A 21071-nucleotide genomic window follows, 5' to 3' on the forward strand; every position below is an offset into this window, starting at 1 on the left:
GCTATACAATTGTGTGCTTCCAACTTTGTGGCAGTTTGAGGAAGGCCCACATATGGGTGTGATGTTTAATATAAGTGTCCACATGTTTTTGGACATATAGTGTATATATCTGTAAATATCAGTGGGACACAAAAGACTCTCAATCGTGGAATCACCCTTCTAACTATGCATAGCCCTATACAACACTAACTTTTATGTTCCCTAAGGTGGTTTCACATCTTTTGGGTGTCAGCATGGGGATTAAAACTATACCCTTATGTATAATGATACCTTAGACTGAAGAAAATATTTTAGAGTAAGACAATAGTCTGGCCAACAATTCCTTGAAAGAAAGGCCTTTTCAAGTCCCATGTTGACTCAGGATGTTTCCCATGGGCTCTCACCTCTTCACACAGACAGCATGGGGATTGCTCAGGCAGAGATAAATCAAGTGAATTCTGAAGGAGATTTAGCATTCATTTCTGTCCTGGGATTCATGCATGAACAATGAGTGCCTCATTGAGTCATGTGGCACTGTAGCCTCAGGCTGATGCACATGTGAGCATCTGGAGCTAGTCAAAGACCACAAACATGGACATAAGAATGTCTTTTATTTTTTTTAAAAGACCATTTACAATTCAAAGGTCAAGGCCATTAAGAAGTACCTGGCTTGCGTTAACTGAAAAGCAGGGGTGAAAAATACATGAGTAATTGTACTTTATACTTTACTGGAGCATTTTTGAAACTGAAAACTTGTACACTTACTTAAGTACAGCTCTTAAAAATGCACTTAGAATTACTAGAATTCTTTCAAATTCCTTCGAATTTTTTCAAATCTCAAAGGTTTCTTATCCAGTCAAAAAAACAGGTACACTATATACACTCACCATCCATTTTATTAGAAACACTGCACATTCATGCATTTATCTAATCAGCCAATCATGTGGCAGCAGTGCAATGCAAAAAAAATCATGCAGATACAGGTCAAGAGCCTCAGTTAATGTTCACATCAAACATCAAAATGAAGAAAAAATGTGATCTCTGTGACTTTGATGTTGGTGCCAGAAAGGCTGGTTTGAATATTTCATAAACTGCTGATCTCCTGGGATTTTCACACACACAACATTCTCCAGAGTTTACACAGAATGGTGCGAAAAACATTGAGTGACCGACAGTCATGTGGGCGGAAACACCTTGACAGATCAAACGAAAATGACCAGACTGGTTTGCGCTGACAGGAAGTCTATAATTACACAAATAATCACTCTTTACAACCATGGTGTGCAGAAAAGCATCTCAGAATGCACAACACATCAAACCTTGAGATGGATGAGCTACAACAGCAGAAGATCACATCTGGAACAGGACTCTGAGGGACAGACTCACTGGACAGTTGAAGACTGGCAAAAAGACCAGGTGATTTAATTTTTCCCTAGTCTTCAACTATCCAGTTTGGGTGAGCCTGTTCCCATAATAGCCTCAGATTCCTGTCCATTTACTTTTTACGTTTTAATAAGTAAGTACATTTTAAAATAGCATCTTTGTGTCTTTCAGTTAAATAGTACTTTTTGGACTGGATTTGGATATGAGAAAGATTTTGGCACATCATCTATACTTCCATAATTTTTCAGTACTTTTTTCCTCCCCAGTTGAAAAGTGCATGTGTGAAAGAATGAATCCAGGATGCTTGAGTCTCTGGGCCCATTCAGTTTTCCAGAAATGAATACACTCAGAAAAAAAGCTATAGGTCATAGAATACTTTCTACAGCTGGATTTTCCACATCTGGTGATATTTGAGCATGTGTTTATCCTGCAAAGTGGTAGGTATGCCAAATAAACTAAACAAACTGCATAAATCTATTTATATTAGCAAGAATACTAGTAAATAAATCATTTTAGAGAGTCAGTGATTATTTATGTTCATTTAAATTATGGTTATGAACTTCAACAACCAGTTCAGCCAATAAGGAAATTAAACAAATTTCCTCTCACACCTAATGTAGTTGCCTAATACTTTTGCTTCTTTAGTTCTGCACTGGAGTTACAAGGCTAACCTAGTTAATAATTAGTGTAAGCCCATGATTACCAGTTTAGCATTATGCAAGCTGCATGTCTGAATCTACATACAATCATCTCAAAAACATCCTTTGACTATGTGATTTGACTATTGTTTCATAATATAGAATAGAATACAGTATGCCTTTTTAAAGACTTATTACATTTTTTAAAGACATATTAAAAAGTAAATATTGCTGAGAGGGGTCACGGTGGCTTAGTGGTCAGCCTCACACTTCCAGAGTTGAGGGTTCAAGTCCCGCCGGCACTGTGTGTGCGGAATTCTCCCCGTGCTTCGGGGGTTTCCTCCGGGTACTCTAGTTTCCTTGGTTTCCTTGGCATGTCCAAAGTGTCCCTAGTGTATGAATGGGTGTGTGAATGTGTGTGATTGTGCCTTGCAATGGATTGGCACCCTGTCCAGGGTGTACCCCTCCTTGTGCCCCCTGCCTCCTGGGATAGGCTCCAGGTTCCCCATGACCCACTAAGGATAAGCGGTATAGAAAATGGATGGATGGATATTGATGAGAGAGGGCTGAAGAGAATGGCCAGACTGGTTTGAGCTGGTAAGAAGTCTACAGTAACTCAAATAACCACTCTATACAACCGTGGTGAGCAGAGAAGCATGCATTAGTGTTGTGTTCCTAATAAAGTGGCTGAGTATGTGCTGAAGAAGAAAGTGACAAGTGAGGCTCCAAGATGGAGTTACGCCTCTAAGATGTTTTTGGCTGTGACATGTCCTTTGTCCATTTTTACCGATAAGAGTGTGAGATAGTGTCAGAAACCACATAAACAAGTCTGTTTAGTGTAATGATTTAAACATGCATTTTGCACAATGTTAAACTGGGGGTATTAGTGATGTGTTGTTTCTTGAACAAATTGACTCGTATATGTGATGTTTTTTTCGTAGATAATACTTAATTGCTAATATAGGCAATGTCATTATTCATTCATTCATTCATTTTTACTAACCACTTTAAATGATTCAGTGCAAACCTCCTTTGAACTTCTGAGCTGTTCCTTCGTGTGAATTCGTGAGCTGAGCCAAATGATCTGACTCACTGAACAGAGTTGGAATTCACATCACTAAAAGGGTATAAGCTCGACTGACTTTTAGACTAGTAGCTCCAGTGCAAATGAAACTTAAGAAGCACACACAAAAAACGTTTCAGCTGATCGACTGTTTGTTTGGTTTTTACCATATATTTTCTTGGACTGTTTAAATCTCTGTCACACCAGCTGTGAGCACTGGTGTGTTTGTATAGCCATACATTGTGGTGCTCTAAACCCAGACTAATTTGTGGTAAATTCATGAAATTCCTCAGCTGTGTTCCCACAAACTCTGGACCACCCATTAGAGTCCCATTCAAGATCCCACTGCGCATTTCTGAGAGAAAAAACTCACGTCATCTGTAATGCTCCTTGGTAAAGAGCAGTGATTACTTGAGGAGTTTTATCCAAGGTTTTGTACAAGAATTCATTTTGTCTTTTCTTTGCAGCCCGCTATGAAGCATCCTTCTGGTTTTAATAGCTGCTTGTGCCTTCTGCACCCAATTAGTCTGTAGTTGAGTCATTTGATCTCCCTTCATGGAAGTTTCTGAGTAAACAGGAAGCTTCACAGATCCTTCCTTGTTCCACCCACTCTTTTCCTTTTTCTCACAGTCCACACACTGAACGCTTCAGTGAGACCCAATGAGCAGGGCTCAGAGGTCAAAGCGAAAGGCTCCAAAGTAACTGGACGAGTCCTCTGCATGCACTGCGGTAGGAGAGGACACTGAGACGAAGATCTCGTCTCCTGCTCGCAGCTCAAACATACCTCCCTGGTAGATGGAATGGAGGGCATTCTCACTGTCCGGGGCCCAGCACTTGGTGCCCACTCCCTTTAGCAGCTGAATGGGCTGTGCATAAGCCGTCTTCTTATACACACACTGTACCACCTGCTGGCTATCTGAGCTGGACTGGTACTCGGTGTTGGACAGTGTGAGGTACCGGAAGTAGACCTGAGCGTACAGGTAATAGCGTCCCGTCTGAGGGATCCGCAGCCGCCCGTTGGACACCGTCATGTTGTGCAGGTGCGTGCCGAAGCTCTGGTTTCCCCAGGAACGTACAGGGTGACGGCAGGACTGGTGGAGGTCTCTTTGAGGACTTAAAGATGTTGGGCCTGAAAAAAACAACTATTTTTGTGTATTTTTGTAACAACTATTATTATGTACTTAATCATTCATAGTTACATGATATAACCAAAAGTATGTGGGAACCTGACCATTACACCCATGTGCTTGTTGAACATTTTATCCCAATCTTGATTTACTCTTTACTCTTTTCTCCACTCTTCTGGAAAGGCTTTCCACTAGATTTTGGAATGTGTCTGTGGGGATTTGTGCCCATTTAGCCACAAGAGCATTAGTAAGGTCAGGCAATCATGTCCAGCTAGAAGGTCTAGAAGGTGCACAGTCGATGTTCCAGTTCATTCCAAAGGTGTTTACTGGTGTTGAGGTCAGGGCTCTGTGTAGAACACTTGAGTTCTTGAGTTTTCATTCGAGACAATTGTGTGCCTCCAAGTTTGTGGCTATAGTTTGTGGAAGGCCCATGTATGGGAGTCATGTTCAGTCATCCACAGAAATGTTAGTATAAAATTTAATAAGTTAATAAGACAAAAAACATCAGTTTTTTTATCAGTCATCTTGCCACCAAACAGTCCTTTGAATACCCCCATAACACTGGAAACTCCTTCCATAAATGTTAAATAAATGACTCCTTACAGAAAACTTCCCAATATTAATGATTATATGTTTGTTGTTGTTAAATAACAGATTAGATTATTTAGAGTGTCTGCCATACAAGTCCCTGAGAATTAGCTGTTACTATAGGAATAATAGCAAATTAGAACTAGTGCATTAATATAAACCTGTGATTTGAATCAGCTGAAACTTTTGTCACAGCTACTGTTATAGAAAATGACCAATCAGATTCAAGAATTCAAATGAGATGTGATATAATGGCAAGGAAAAAAGCTCCCTGATACGGCATAAGGAAGAAATCTTGAGGAACCAGATGCAAACAGAACTCATCCTCTTCTGGGTGATACTCATTGGAATAATATACATTGAATTATACAGCTATGTATAAAAAGCTTTCAAGCTTGTTTTACAGAGTATGAAATATTTGAGTTTAAATTAGAACAGAGGATACACCACGACTCTCTCTTACACACACACGTTCACACCTTGTAATCCATTGTCTCGGAGGGTGAGGTGAGCAGAGGGCCGCTGGTTCCCACCATTGAGAACTTTCAGACGCGTCTCGGCTGTTTGTCTTTCTATGAGAAACACAAAGGGGCAAGCAGAGCATGGGCAATGTGAACATTTGGAATTTAGTTATTTGTTTAATGTGCATGTCTGTGTTAGGTGGCATAGAAACTTTGTTATAGAATGATGTAAAAACAGCTATTATATATCTAGCTCTACAGCTAAAAGATTACCTTGAAAGATGTGCTGAGAGATGATGTTTTCTGTAACCTAAGCGAGAATTCAGAAAAGTTGCTCAGATTTGCACCAACAATGAAAACATAAAAAGGTAACAGTGAATATTGTTTTTTGTTGACCTCCTTAATACTAGTCTGATCAAATGTCTCTCCTCATCTTCACAAAAAAAATCTACAGTGCAGTGTGTGATGGAAAAGGATCTATATCCAGGAAATTTTCACACTGCCCAAAGACAACAGAGCTCAGCAGGACTCTGGGCTTTCACAGTGTCTCATTCAAGACACGTTTATCCTCTCAGAATCTGGCACAGATCTTCTGAGAAAACAAAAGCCACAAGGACTGCAGGCAAATTCCTGCCAACAACACAAAGAAGTGTTTACATCGTAAGTGATCGACTTTCCTTCGTGGCCACATATCATATCATATACAAGAGCGTTTACCAGAGTATAGACCATGTATGAAGAAAGAGAGAAATATATATATATATATATATATATATATATATATATATATATATATATATATATACACACAGTATCTCACAAAAGTGAGTACACCCCTCACATTTTAGTAAATATTTGATTATATCTTTTCATGTGACAACACTGAAGAAATGACACTTTGCTACAATGTAAAGTAGTGAGTGTACAGCTTGTGTAACAGTGTAAATTTGCTGTCCCAGCTTCTTTAGCAAGGCAGTGGTCGTCTTGGAGGTGTGTTTGGGGTCGTTATCATGCAGGAATACATGCTGGGATCATGCTCTGCTTCAGTATGTCACAGTACATGTTGGCATTCATGGTTCCCTCAATGAACTGTAGCTCTCCAGTGCCAGCAGCACTCATGCAGTCCCAGACCATGACACTCCCACCACCATGCTTGACTGTAGGCAAGACACACTTGTCTTTGTACTCCTCACCTGGTTGCCACCACACACTCTTGACACCATGTGAACCAAATAAGTTTATCTTGGTCTCATCAGACCACAGGACATGGTTCCAGTAATCCATGTCCTTAGTCTGCTCGTCTTCAGCAAACTGTTTGCGGGCTTTCTTGTGCATCATCTTTAGAAGAGGCTTCCTTCTGGGACGACAGCCATGCAGACCAATTTGATGCAGTGTGCAGCATATGGTCTGAGCACTGACAGGCTGACCCCCCACCCCTTCAACCTCTGCAGCAATCATATGTCTATTTCCCAAACACAACCTCTGGATATGACGCTGAGCGCGTGCAATCAACTTCTTTGGTCGACCATGGCGAGGCGTGTTCTGAGTGGAACCTGTCCTGTTACACTGCTGTATGGTCTTGGCCACCGTGCTGCAGCTCAGTGTCAGGGTCTTGGCACAGGGTCTTCTTATAGCCTAGGCCATCTTTATGTAGAGCAACAATTCTTTTTTTCAGATCCTCAGAGAGTTCTTTGCCATGAGGTGCCATGTTGAACTTCCAGTGACCAGTATGAGGGAGTGTGAGAGCGATGACACCAAATTTAACACACCTGCTCCCCATTCACACCTGATACCTTGTAACACTAACAAGTCACATGACACCTGGGAGGGAAAATGGCTAATTGGGCCCAATTTGGACATTTTCATTTAGGGGTGTACTCACTTTTGTTGCCAGCAGTTTAGACAGTAATGGCTGTGTGTTGAGTTATTTTGAGGGCACAGCAAATTTACACTGTTACACAAGCTGTACACTCACTACTTTACATTGTAGCAAAAGTGTCATTTCTTTAGTGTAGTCACATGAAAGGATATAATAAAATATTTACAAAAATGTGAGGGGTGTACTCACTTTTGTGAGATACTGTATATATATATATATATATATATATATATATATATATATATATATATATATATATATATATATAGAGAGAGAGAGAGAGAGAGAGAGAGAGAGAGAGAGAGAGAGAGAGAGAGAGAGAAACCAAACTGGGAAGGGAAACATTGAGGGAAAAGATGAAAGCTCAATGTGGAGTATAAGAAGTTCCACTTGATTTTTTTGGTGCAACGAAAAGCTGGCTTGCACATTTAATCAAGGGCAGCCAAACCAAACTACTAGATACCTGAGTAAACAAAACACAGGCCATGCTCTCAAAGATAAATCTTTTCAGAAATATTGTTCTATTCTGAGGTAACTTTCCTGTCTCTTAGTGCCAGGGGCTTTGGTTCGATCCTAAACTCGGATTACCCTAAATTCAAACTGGACATGTTGCATAAGCACTGCGTCAAGAGTTGCATCAAGCCCTCAGTCAATACACACTGCATGCAACTTGACTGCATTTCAGTACGAGCTCCTGACAACAGAAAGTGCAACAACCCTCTTTGTTTTTTAGACACAGCTATCAGTTATGAGTGGGTGAATTAACATTTAACATTTAGCTCTATATATAAATGTCCCTCAGCCTGTAACTAACATTGCTACACAGGATTACAAAATACGATATAAGATTCAGATGAAGAAATCGAATCCACCACAGTAGGTGTGCAGCTACTTAAACTACGCCAAACTGTCCTGAAGAGGGCGCTAATATAAACAGACCGGATGTAAAGCACCTCAAATTAAAAAATTAAAAAGGAAGAAAGAAAGAAGAAGAGCTTTGCTAAGCTTGTTCTCAAGCCTTCATTTTGTTCACTGTGATCTGTAATTATAAAACCTTTCACCTAAAACTATGACATGCACCAGTGGGTCCGAATGAATGAATGAATGAATGAATAACTGAGAAACCCAAAAATTGTGATCACAGTTAAAATAAAGTTTATTGTGCAGTCCCTAGTAAGAAACACAAAATGTATCCACATCTACCTTGGATATATATGTCTTAATTCCTTCAGCAAGTCTGATGCATGGTTCACCAAAGAGCTGTACCAGACCATCCGGCACCTCCTGATCTTTCTCCAGAGCGTTCAGCAGCCCAAGACAGCGCAGCTCCTCAGACACACCCTGACTCCGGGCCTGTCCACCCACCAGAAAAAAACATGAAATCATGGTTAAAAACAAAGCTACCCAAAGGACCATCTTATCATTCACAGTGCACATGGATTGAAACAAAGAGCTGTTTAGAGCATAACTAAGAAAACATGCTCAGTGTGTGAGCAGATGTGCTGAGCTGCCAGCAACCCTCCCTTCTAAGGAATCCACACTGCAGCAGATGTCATCACAAAAAAACTATAATAGAAACACTGCTATGAAATGACATAAACATGTTGTGAGCTGGATGGAAGTCTCAGTTCTGTTATTGTGTGTGTTTTGATGTTAACCAGGCATAGGTGAAAAGGGTGATAAATGAGCCGGAAAACACATCTTCTGGTGTCTTTGTGCAAAAACTTCCTTAATTCTGAAATCTGACATTGATGTTTAAGAGGAACCTCTGTAAGCTGATCTCCTTAGGTGTTCCATATTTCCTGTGTACCACCGGGGTAATCATGGTGTTCGTGTCTTTACTGCTTCTTTCCACTCATCTTTGTTCGTTAAGGTTTTTGTATAATAATGGCATGTTTCGGGGTAAACACTGAGCACTAACACCATCTTAGTTCCATCTTAGTTAGATTTTGTTCCATATAGGGTTTGCAAAAACTATATTTATAACAAGACATTTAGTGTTTCGCATTATTATACATTTTAATAATTGTGTAATTGTTAATTGTTAGTAGTAGTGAAAAAAATGATAGTTCAAAAGTCTGCATATCTCTTATTAAATCTGGAAAGTAAATAAGGAATAAAATATGATGAGGTATGCTGTTATTGGAAAATAACCAATGATTAATGGTTAACCACCTGACACAATGCAGAGTTATTATAACTGTTTACTGTTTACTTATTATAAAAGTTTACTTTCCAAATGTTTTTAGTTGTCCGAAAGCTCCTCCCCCGACCCCAAAACAAACATTAAAAAAAGGCATTCGGAAAAGGAAAAAGTGAGACATTTGTCTGCTTTTTAATAAATTACATTTAATACATTTAATAAGTATAATTCCAGTTACTTGCAGTAAAACAAGATCTTCAGTATTTTGAAATTAGCCCAGTTTGGTGTAAAACCATGACCGTGGCAACCCTGTCATTAACTGTCCTGTCTGCTGCTCCTCCTCCACTGTAAATGTTCATAGTGCAAGAATGGGGCAGCATGGTTACTGTCCCAGTGGGCCTCTAGTAGCATTTGTTGCAGTTCCCATTTTTAACCACAATACAATATAACTCTATGAAGTTAAATTGTGCTGAGAGCACTACCCCATTCATATTTCAATGGAATTTACAATGCATAGAGTTGTAAATGAGGACTTTATGAAGATTTTATTTGAATTTGAATGCCATTTATTGAAAGGCTTATATACTGTACCTCCCCTATGGATGAGCCACCACTGGTTAAAACAGCTATAACCAGTCATCCTCTCACTAGATTGTCTTTGTTCTCCCCCACCTAACCCCAAAGTTAATGTCTTTAGTATTGCACTAGAGCTATAAGGCTGCTCTTTCTAACAGCAGAAGCAACAACAACAACAAAAACCTATACTGTAATTTCCATTTCAGCATCATGCAAACAGCAAGTCACCATCCTGTCACTTTAATAAAAATCCGCATATGAAAATCTCATAACGGTTCTGCTTCCCTTTTGTTTGGCTGATTGTTTTAACAGCCGTATCTCTGTGGGAATGTCAGTCACTTGTAGCTGTAGTCATAGTTGTGCTCCCCAAGTCCTGTGGTTTTAGCAAGGTCAGACTATTTAAAAGATAGTTATGCATTAGTTAAATGTTGTTTTGTGGAAGCCAAGCATTAGGTTGTGGATTTCCACACTGACAAATTAGTGAAGTAATGAAATCTGACTGTATTAACCTGCCATGAAAACATCTTGTAGTTAAGGAACTGCATGAAGTGATGAACTCTCTCTCTCTCTCTCTCTCTCTATATATATATATACATATATATATATATATATATATATATATATATATATATATATATATATATATATATATATAAACTTATTGAGTTAGTGGTTAAAATGGAAAAACATAATCGGCTTTTTACAAATACATTATAAATATACATTATGTAAATTGTTTTCCAGGAAAATATAATTAGATCAGTGTTGGATAATTTCCCCAAGCAGATGTCAGAGACCAGAAGTTTGTTCTAATAAGCAAAGGGATAATAACAATGCAGTGTTTTGTGTGTGTGTGTGTGTGTGTGTGTGTGTGTGTGTGTGTGTGTGTGTGTGTGTGTGTTTGTTTTGTTTTGTTTTTGTTGTTTTGTTTTAGTTGTGCAACAAACTATGTGTGTTAATGATGAGAATGCATGCAAGGAAAGAAGTTTAGGAACAATACATTTGCAATGCAGAAAGATGAAATATTGTTATCATGTAGCAGAGTTCGTAAAGCCACTGTCAGGATTAAAGGGATGAGATTTACCTGAGCCATTGACATATTGAGATAAACGAATAATCCAGTAGTCGAGGCGACTTGAAGAACAACCATGACTACAAACACGGTAGTTATCCATAATTTAGACGGAGCGTCCACGGATATTTTCGGCTGAGCCATGATGAATGAGCTCGACTCGCTGCACACGGACCGCAGATAATCAGACTCGGATGCCAGCGCTTTCCTTTCACCGCCTTCAGAAGAAGCTGCAGGAGACACAGGCAGTCCATCCATCACACTGTCCAGTACTGACAAGCACAAAGTTCAAAACTAAACTGATGGGGACTAATCCCCATGACACAGCATCGGACGCACCGTGCAGCGCTGGACTGTCCAATCCACATCGCGCGTGCTGCATATATACTTTGGTATTTCCTTTATACAGTCGTCTCATTTGAAGTGCATTATTGGTAATTTTCAAGTACACGTTTCCTGTCCTGTTCTCAACACGCTACAAGGAAGAATCTTAAAATTACAGTCAGAATAGAGGAAAGTTCTCCCAGTCTCCACGTGGGTTTCCATAAGGTTTTCCGGTTTCCTCCCACCTCCCAAATAAACAAAGAAACATGCCAGTAATTGGACTGGCTCAGATCGATTTTCCTCTAGGTGTGAATGTGTCATTGAGTCTGTGCATGGCGCCCTGTGATGGACTGGCTTGCCATACAGGATGTATTCCTGCCTCACGCCCAGTATTCCTGGGAGAGGCTCCGGATCCTCCACCACCCTTCCCAGGATAAAGCGCTTACTGACAATGAATGAGTAATAGCACAGTTTAATAGGAAGGGACATGGATTCATGATGGGAGTACACACACACACACACACACACACACACACACACACACACACACACAATTGCAAATTACTTTAAATACAGAAAATAATTGTAAAAGATAATTACAGTAAAAGTCTTGTAATTTCTTTCATAGTTTAAATGAATGCATAATCCAATACAGTTGCTTATTTGGCTGAAATTTTTTTTTTTTTTTTTTTTTTTTTTTTTTTTTTTTTACAGCAGCTTACAACTGAGTCTAAAGTGGAACTTTTTAGAAGACAGGGCTCCTATTACAGCTGGCATAAACCAAACACAGAATTTCAGAAAAAGAACATCATACCTACAGTCAAGCATGGTGGTGGAGGTGTGATGGTGTGGGGATGCTTTGCTGCTTCAGGGCCTGGGCAACTTGCAATGATTGAGGAAAACATGAATTCTGCTCTGTACCAGAAAATCTTAAAAGAGAATATCCGGTCTTCAGACCATAAATTGAAACTCAAGTGCAACTGGATTATGCAGCAAGACAATGATCCAAAGCATAGGAGTAAGTCCACCTCTGAATGGCTCAAAAAAGCAAAATTAAAGTTTTGGAGTGACCTAGTCAAAGTCCTGACATGAACCAACTGAGATGCTGTGGCAGGACCTTAAATGGGCAGTTTATGTGGCAGGAACTAAAATGGGCATGCTCGAAGATCCCTCAATGTGGCTGAACTAAAGCAGTTCTGCAAAGAAGAGTGGGCCAAAATTACACCACAGAGCTATGCTATGGGGGTTTCTTCTGCATAATCTAGTTTCCTCCTCCAGTCCACAGAAACAATCTAGGCGGATTGGCATTTCCAAATTTTCCGTATTGGCGTGTGAATGTGTGTGCAATTGTGCCCTGCAATGGGTTGGCAACCCATCCAGGGTGTCGCCTGCCCTGTGCCCTGAGTTCCCTGGGATAGGCTCCAGGCTCCCCTGCAACCCTGTGTAGGATAAGTGGTGTGGAAAATGGAAGTATGGATGGTTTTACCATACAGAGTCTTGCATAAGTATAACTTTCCCCACATTTTATAACGTTGCAACCTGGAAATAAAATGCAATGTAAAATATTATTTCAAACACAAATTCAAAATCCATTTGGTGAGCCGGATTAGAACCTTCATATCTGACACCCCGACTTTACAGTGTAAAATCACATGTTCTACCAGATAGGGTTGATGAAGCTGAGAGCTGCCATGTACAAATGCTGCTTGTATTGATTTTTATTAACCTTCTAAGCAGAAGGCAAAAAGGAGTTCCATTATCTACAATGGGAAATTATAGGTGTTTCATCAAACATACACATAACTGTACAGTACAGTGGTTCTCAAACGTTTTCAGTGTGAGCCTCCCCTATGTAGTGTGCATCCCTATATGGCCGCCTCAGAATCATAAAAATTTTGTTTTTTTCCACACTAGTCTCTTCTGTATTAACTTTCTCAGCTAAGAGACCTCTATCTCCTCCATCTAAACACTTATCCATTTTAAATAGTCGTATGTTACCTTTTAGCTACACGCTGATGAAACATAAAAGTCAAATTCATTTATAAAAAAAAAAAAAAAAAAAAAAAAAAAGGTCTAGAATGTCTATGCGGCCCATCTGTCGGCCCACCCAGGTGGGCACCCACCCCAGGATGAGAACCACTGGTATAGTACTGTATATAGCCTCAACGCTCCAAAAACACCGGTTCAGTAGGCGGCGGTAATGCGACACAAAATGGCGCCTCAACTGCCATAAAACAAGAAGAAGAGCTTCGTTGCTAAACGACAGTCAGCTGAAACAGCTGGCGGGAAAAACGGCGAGTTGTTTTGAAGCTCCCAGTTCTGATAAATGAGTTTACTTAAAACTTATTAACGGTATCATGACTGTTAAAAAGAATTGACAGAAAATACACACTGAAAACTGCTTTCACAATGGCGCCAGTTAGAATTAAACATGTTGTCTCGTTCACGTCAGAGGTAAGTGCTAATATGTTTATGTTCCTAAGTTATCTAGTTGTTTATCCCCAGCTAGCAGCTAACCTCACTTCCGCGTAACGCGTAGAAGTTGTATAATGTTAAAGTAAAGCGTGTAATTACATGTATTCTCAGGTAAATAAAAGTAATATGTGGCTTTACAGGACCCGAAGCACCGTGTGGTGAACCTGTGCTCTGGCGGTGGAGGAAGCGGCCCGTGGCTGTGTAGTACAGCGGAGCGGAGCGGCCTTCTTAAAGCCGAGCTGCAGCTGGACCGGGCTTCTACCATCGCCTTTATAGACGTGGGTCAGTACCCTAGTGTTAATACCACTTCTAATCAACGAGCCAGGCTGAATCAAAGCATCTTAGGCCAATGAAATTCATAAACTTCACGTAAACACCACAGACCGTCTCTGTAGATCAGCTCAACTGAGTATTAAATATGGCAGTGGTAGCTCAGTGGTTAAGGTATTGGACAACTGCTCAGAAGGTCATGAGTTCAAACCCCAGCACTGCCAAGCTGCCATTGTTGGGCTCTTCAGCAAGGTCCTTAACCCTTAGTCGCTCAGAATGAGATAAGTGTAAGTTGCTCTGGATAAGGGCGTCTGCCAAATACAGTAAATGTAATATATAGTAAATGTTTTTTAAGCATGATTCACTAGATGCCTTTCAAAATAAGAAAGCATATTTACTGGAAAACAACACCACACTCACAGTCCACTACATGCTCAACCCACTTTTACACCACAAGCCATTAGTGAACTTAATGTATAATGGCAAAGCCAGCACTAATTAGCACATGAGATTTCAATGCAGAAAATTAGGCTTGTCATGATGATGAATACATTTGTTGAACGATATATCGTCCCAGAAATAACTGCAATAAATGATATTATTGTCATTTTAAGATCAGTTTATGCCACTAATATAACGGTAATATAAAAGCATAATTATGCAAGTACACCCTTTCAAAGAGTAAAATAACTTTTAATTATTAAGAATATTCAAACCTCAAAGGTCAAAAAATTGTTTTTGTTTTCTGACCAAAATATTTTTTAAATTTAGTCAATATTTCTTTGTCATGTTTATTAATTTTATTCAATTTTACTCGACTAAAATGCCATTGAATATTTGTCAGTGGTGTTTGTGTTAATGAGAAAATGGCAACAACAAAAAAAAATATAAATATATATATATATCTCACACATTTTATATGTGAAATGTTTGACATGTGAAAACTGTGCTTGTTGTGAAAGCCTGATCTAATGGAATAATATTACAATGAGTACACTATTGTAATACAATATTTATGCTTTAGTTCTTCGTTTTCTGTGTTTTAGTGCGTTGTTCTGGAAAGAGTTTATTCACAACGTGACTTACATTCTACCTAGAGGCTTACTTGCGTTCAAGTTGCATTCGTGTCATTTTGTGCAGAAGCAAGTTATAATATTATGTTGTATGTATATAGGATGCGCCTGGGTGAGTTAATTAACCAGCTAGTAAAGCACTTCAGTTAAAGACCGTTCAGCTCACGCAGCTTAAGCGGCTCAACCCTCGTCATCATTGACTACGACTGGATAATTTGAATCACTAGAACTAAACTTTCTAGTTTTTACGTATTCAAAAAACATTGTTAGTGCATTAATATCTTCCGTGTCTTTTTTTTTTTTTTTTTTAACAGTATGTTTTAATTTATATCAGTGAAAGTGCTTGCTACACATCTTAAATTCGAAGGCACACAGTTTTTGCATTCGAATGTGCATTTTTATCTTCAATTCGACGAATATTCAAAATTTTAATTTGATGGCCGTAGAGCAGACAGGAGGACAGATGCAGCGCAAATGGCTAAAAATGTTGGTAACATTCATTCTTATGTACACAAACACGCATTTAAACACAATATGCATTATGGAGGTCAGCAAAAACGAATGAGGTCATGTCCATATATCGATAACGTCGATAACTTTATCGTATTACGTTGTTTGTTTGTCTTTAGTTGTGATTAAGGAATGTTTTTCCCCACTCAAAACATGCACTGTTAATGAAGTAGATCTGCTTATCTGTAAGTGTTTCATGCTTTTACACTCAGTGTTTTTCTTTTTGTTCTGTCTTTTTAAGGAAACCATGGCTCTGCGTTTATTCAGGTGGACGTGGGGCGCTCTTCATGGTCTATAGATCATCCATATGTCACACTTCTGCCCACTGCGACCCTAATGAACCCAGCTGATTCACGACAAGGCACAGGAAAGCACAGTGTGCGTATGTTCAAAAAAGGTGTCACTTTTTTTTTTTTTTTTTTTTTTTTTTTTAGGTCATTCTTTAAAATTTTCTTAATTATTTTTAATATAAGAAAAAAAATATGAATATGGATGCGCTTTCTTTTTTTGCTCAGAGTTGTATAGGTGAAGATGATGAAACTGCAGGGACCTAACAATGATTTTCTCTGTGCATGATCAGGTGATTTCTTGCCCCAGGCTGCTGAAGAGAGCTGGGACAGGCTGAGGGTCACGTGCAGTCAGCCCTTCAACAAGCGCAACCAGTTTGGCCTGTCTTTCTTTCGTGTCCGCACTGCTGATGAACACACTGAAGAGCCGTCTGCCAATCAGGAGAACCCCACTACCAAAAATCAGGTAAGACACTGCAAGACATTTTATTCATTCCTATGGGAATAACATGATTGCTTACCTGTAGGGTGGATAATTGACTGAGAGGCCAAAAAAAAGCCACACCTCCTTCATTGAGAGTGACTTATAGATTATTAATAAGCAAAAGATTGTAATAATGGGATGCTCAAAATCATGGACTTGAGCTTAAGATATTTTACTTGCCTCTTAACAGCGTACACCAGATAAGATCTTGTCGGTAAGAGAGTGGATCTCCAGCCCTCCTGTACAACACACCTTCTTTGGCCAAAAAAGAGGGTGAGCATCAATTAAAGGTCCTCTAAACTTTATAACTCATTTTGTGGTTGGTTTATGCATCTTGTATATTGAGATTAAATTAGAACCAGGGTATTTTAAGTCAAAATCCATGCAGAAATACACTGAACACGCATTTGATACAGGAACCAGGGAGGAAGTACTTGAACGTAATGAGCTGATTTGCATATTGCATGCAGGTTTCAGTCTAATGAACCAGATATGCATTTTGCTGCAAGTGTAAATTCATGTCGGTAAAATCTTTTAAGGATACGATCCAACAAAGCAGCCAAGTGTGCAAACCCAAGCTGAGATGTTTATCCCTAGTCTGATTTAACCAGACTGCTTAAAGATCTTGGGTTAATTTGTCGCTCTCTATTTTTCTCTCTTTCTTTCAGAGAAAGCTCTCCAGGAGAGCCCACAAAGGATCATGGGAAACTGAGCAGGGCAGAGCGCATGGTAACAGCTGCACAGTCAATCAGGCGCTCTCTACATAACACCTCCTGCAATGTTTTAATCAGCAGTAGCAATAGACAGGAGAAGACCCAGAACACACAACATGGTAAGACTGAGGCTTAGCAGAGAGTTTTTTTTGGGGGGGGGGGTTTTACCTGTAACTGAGGCATTCGAGTCCAAGACAGTGTGCCGTTGATTTAATAGCATGTTTAAGTGGATGCTCTTCCTTTTTAGGTCCAGCCAGGACTCCTCAGGCACGCAGGAGAAAGTCGGAAACGATGTATGTACTGTATTTTGAGTACACAGTGTCACACTCTACTATGTGCCAAAGTTACAATTGACATGATCTCTGTCTCTGGCCATATTATTTGTAGTTGTATAACTGGAAAAAAAGGGTTTTTTAATTTTTTTATTTATTTTTATAAATCGATCACCACTCTGGCATGGTTACATCACGTTCGTGATAGTTCGAGAAAATAAATACACTCATCGTCCACTTTATTAGGAACACCTGTACAGCGACACATTCATGCAGTTTATAATCAGCCAATCATGTGGCAGCAGCACAATGCAAAATCATGCAGGTACAGGTCAAGAGTTCAGTTCATGTGAAACATCAGAATTGGAGGGGGAAAAGGGTGATCTCTCTGACCGTAACGGTGGCACGGCTGTTCGTACCAGAAGGCCTGGTTTGAGTATTTCAGAAACTGTTGATCTCCTGGGATTTTCGCACACAAAAGTCTTCAGCTTTTACACAGAATGTTATGAAAAACAAAAAACACTGAGTGAGTGACAGTTCTGTGGGTGCAAACGCCTTGTTGATAAGAGAGGTCATAGGAAAAAAGTATTTGCTTCCATCCTGATTTCTTGTGTTTTTGTGTATATCTCATAGTAAATAGTTTTAGCTCTTCAAACGCAATACAGATTTTTATTTTTTTTATTTATTTAAGCAAAACAAGTTAGCCAACACCTATCACCCATGTGAAAAATTAATTGCCACCTTAAACTTGTGGTTGTGCCACCTTTAGCAGCAATAACTGCAACCAGATGCTTCTGATAACTGGAGATCAGTCTTTCACTTACTTCTAGGATTAGGACTTACTCCTATGCTTTGGATCATTGTCTTGCTGCATAATCCAGTTGCGCTTGAGTTTCAAGACGACGAGACGTTCTGCTTTAGGATTTTCTGGTAGAGAGCAGAATTCATGTTTCCCTCAATTATTGTAAGTTGCCCAGGCCCTGAAGCAGCAAAGCATCCCCACACCATCACACCTCCACCACCATGCTTGACTGTAGGTATGATGTTCCTTTTGTGTTTGGTTTACGCCAGATATAACGGGCCCACTGTCTTCCAAACAATTCCACTTTTGGTTCATCAGTCTGTAGAACATTCTCCCAAAAGGTTTGAGGATTATCAAGGTGTGTTTTGGCAAAAATTTACCAGAGCCTTAATGTTGTTCTGGGTTAGCAGTGGTTTTCACCTCACCACTCTTTCATGGATGCCATTTTTGTCCAGTGTTTTTCTGATAGTGCAGTCATGAACACTGACCTTTTATTGATGAAAGATTTGCCTGCAGGTCCTTTCATGTTGTCTTGGCTTTTTTGTAACTTTCTGGATGAGGTTGACCACTCCTGGGAAGGTTCACTACTGTGCTCAATTTTTCCATGTTGGAGATGGTCCTTTTGGAATCCCAGAGCCTTTGAGCTTTGTAACCCTTCCCATACTGGTGTATGTCAATCATCTTCTTCAGCATTAATGGAATTTCTTTCAGTTTTGGCATAGTGTGTTACTGGGTAAGACCTTTTTAACCAACTTCATGCTGTTGAAAAAGTTCTATTTAAGTGTTGATTTGATTGAACAGGGCTGGCAGTAATTTGTCCTGGTTGCGTCTAGTCCAGCTGAACTCTCATTATGAGTGCAGTTTCATTGATTTGGGGAATTAGTAACTATGGGGGCAGATACATGTTCACACAGGCCCATTTGGTATTGGATAACTTTTTTGCTTCAATAAAAAACATTTATTATTTAAAAGCTGTATTTTGTGTTTACTCAGGTTGCCTTTGTTTTATCTTAGATTTTGTTTTAATTTCTGAAACAATTTATTATGAGAGAGACACAAAAAGAGAAGAAATCAGGATGGGGGCACATACTTTTTCACAGCACTGCAGAAACTCAATCACTCTTTACAACAGTGGTGAGCAGAACAGCATCTCAGCATGCACAAAACATAGACCCTTGCGGTGGATGGACTACAACAGCAGAAGACCACATCCTGTCAGCCTAGTACAGGAATCTGTAGCTATCATGGGCATAGACGACTTGACCTGTATCTGAATCTGCATAATTTTTTGCATTGTGCTGTTGGTAAATTGATTGGTTGATTAGATAGCTGCATGAATGTATAATAAAGTGGATGATCAGTGTATGTCACATTAATGTACCACGCATTTGTGTTTTACTTCATGTATGTAAAATTAAAGGTCTGAAACCACCCTACCGTACACAGGCTACATCTGATATCGCTGCTGTTGCAGTACAATGCCTGTTTTTTGTAGTTACCTTGCAGTGTTCGCTTGGTCAGGGTGCACTAGTGATCAGTGTTCACCTAGCTAATTAGTCACAGCGTGTCTGGCCAAAATCACAAGAGCATTGATTATGCTCTGGGGAAATCATGTGAGTGGAATTTTCTTTTACATTTATGGGTATTTATTTGGCAAAGGCTTTTATCCAAATATTTTCTGTTTCTCAGGCGCGAGCAAGCAAGCATGTCCTCTACTCCAAAGAGGTCCAGATGTAGTACATCAGATGTTACTGCCACCAAGAAGAAAAAGGATGCATTCAGACGCAGCCCTGTTAAATCTCATATGCCAGCAACATCACCACCAAAGAACAGCCCGGTTTATCCTGAACCTCCTGAGACTGTATGCCCAATATGTGGAGGTAAGGGTGTGTGTCATGTTGTTGTAATAATTAATTGCCACAGACAGAGGGAACATTAGCAGTGGCACCACACCCTTTGTTCATATTGCTTAAACTACAGAAGAACATTGTGCTGCTTATTCAAGCAAAGAAAATCATGCACAGGGTCTAACATAATGACTTTATAGAACATATGTTCGCTGTATACCCGATATGTTCCTATATACTTGATAAAACAAAAAACAGTGCAGTCATAGAAAAAAAGTGAGAGACTAGTAAATATCTATTGTCAATGAACAATTAATGTGTAATATCACTTTATGTGCACATACTTCATTATATTTAATTAGAGTATTGATAAATTATATTCCTGCAATAAAGGAGAAATCGGCGGGTAGTTGAAAGGCGATGTGATTTAAACAAGAAAATAGAACAAAAATAGATGAAAATAGACCACCATGTTGGTTAAAGAAATTTAAATAAAATGGGGGTGGGGGGGAACTACACTTGGAATTTTCTTATGAACAATCTCCAGATTGATGTGAATGTGATATTCAGATGATGGAGCAAATGCTTTTCTGTTGTGCCACTTGGGAGCCATTCAGGTTTTTCCTTTAAGTGACACCTGGCACAACAAAGGAAAATTTTGGAGAGTGTCTATGGGGATTTGTGCTCATTCAGCCATAAGAACATTAGTGAGGTCAGGCACTGATGCCAGGTGATTAGGCCTGGGGCACAGTCTGCATTTCAGTTTATGCTAAAGCTGTTCAGTGGGATTGTGGTCAGGGCTCTGTGCAGGACACTCGAGTTCTTCCATTTCAGCTGTAAAGCTCTGATTGGAAAGATACAGCATACAAATACATTCTAGACAATCATGTGTCTCCAACTTTGAGGAAAAAGTTTGGGGAAGGCCCACATATGGGCAGGTCATGGGCAGGTGTCCACATACTTTTGGCTGTATAATGTCGTATCTTCTTTTCATTTTTTTTTTGCCCATGTAACCTTAGTTCCCCCATGACATTTATTCTTACAACCATTGTGTGTGTGTGCGTACATGTTTGTGTGTGTATTTCATCTTGGAAGAATTTTTCCA

At 39.5% G+C, this 21071-nt stretch overlaps 2 protein-coding genes across 2 annotated transcripts in view; one reads left to right on the forward strand and one right to left on the reverse strand.

Annotated features, from left to right (window-relative positions):
- Positions 1-573: 573 nt before the first annotated feature.
- tnfsf10l3 (tumor necrosis factor (ligand) superfamily, member 10 like 3) lies at positions 574-11667 on the reverse strand. The gene is made up of 6 exons (XM_017493522.3): positions 11249-11667; positions 10922-11139; positions 8322-8471; positions 5513-5549; positions 5258-5350; positions 574-4192 (listed from the first exon to the last, which is right to left on the reverse strand). Exons 1-6 carry the CDS (start codon positions 11325-11327, stop codon positions 3735-3737), a joined length of 1035 nt encoding a protein of 344 aa, XP_017349011.1. The 5' UTR covers positions 11328-11667; the 3' UTR covers positions 574-3734.
- A 1752-nt stretch (positions 11668-13419) lies between these two features.
- The window catches only part of trpc2b (transient receptor potential cation channel subfamily C member 2b), a 30333-nt gene continuing 22681 nt past the window's right edge, over positions 13420-21071 (forward strand). The window contains exons 1-8 of the mRNA XM_053687965.1: positions 13420-13687; positions 13849-13990; positions 15803-15958; positions 16142-16314; positions 16523-16605; positions 17001-17164; positions 17293-17338; positions 19809-19999. Coding sequence (XP_053543940.1) covers positions 13643-13687; positions 13849-13990; positions 15803-15958; positions 16142-16314; positions 16523-16605; positions 17001-17164; positions 17293-17338; positions 19809-19999 — 1000 coding nt within the window. The 5' untranslated portion in view covers positions 13420-13642. The remainder of the gene's footprint in view (positions 13688-13848; positions 13991-15802; positions 15959-16141; positions 16315-16522; positions 16606-17000; positions 17165-17292; positions 17339-19808; positions 20000-21071) is intronic.

This window comes from Ictalurus punctatus, chromosome 18, assembly GCF_001660625.3.
Source record: "Ictalurus punctatus breed USDA103 chromosome 18, Coco_2.0, whole genome shotgun sequence".
NCBI classification, from domain to species: domain Eukaryota; kingdom Metazoa; phylum Chordata; class Actinopteri; order Siluriformes; family Ictaluridae; genus Ictalurus; species Ictalurus punctatus.

Excerpts from the sequence above, each read along its gene's own strand:
- tnfsf10l3 (XM_017493522.3), bottom strand. The coding sequence starts at position 11,327 with ATGAGACGACTGTATAAAGGAAATACCAAAGTATATATGCAGCACGCG. Across the intron at positions 8,472-10,921 it reads TCAATATGTCAATGGCTCAG|GCCCGGAGTCAGGGTGTGTC; the intron begins GTAAATCTCATC and ends GTGGGTGGACAG. Across the intron at positions 5,351-5,512 it reads CTCTCAGCACATCTTTCAAG|AAAGACAAACAGCCGAGACG; the intron begins GTAATCTTTTAG and ends TGTTTCTCATAG.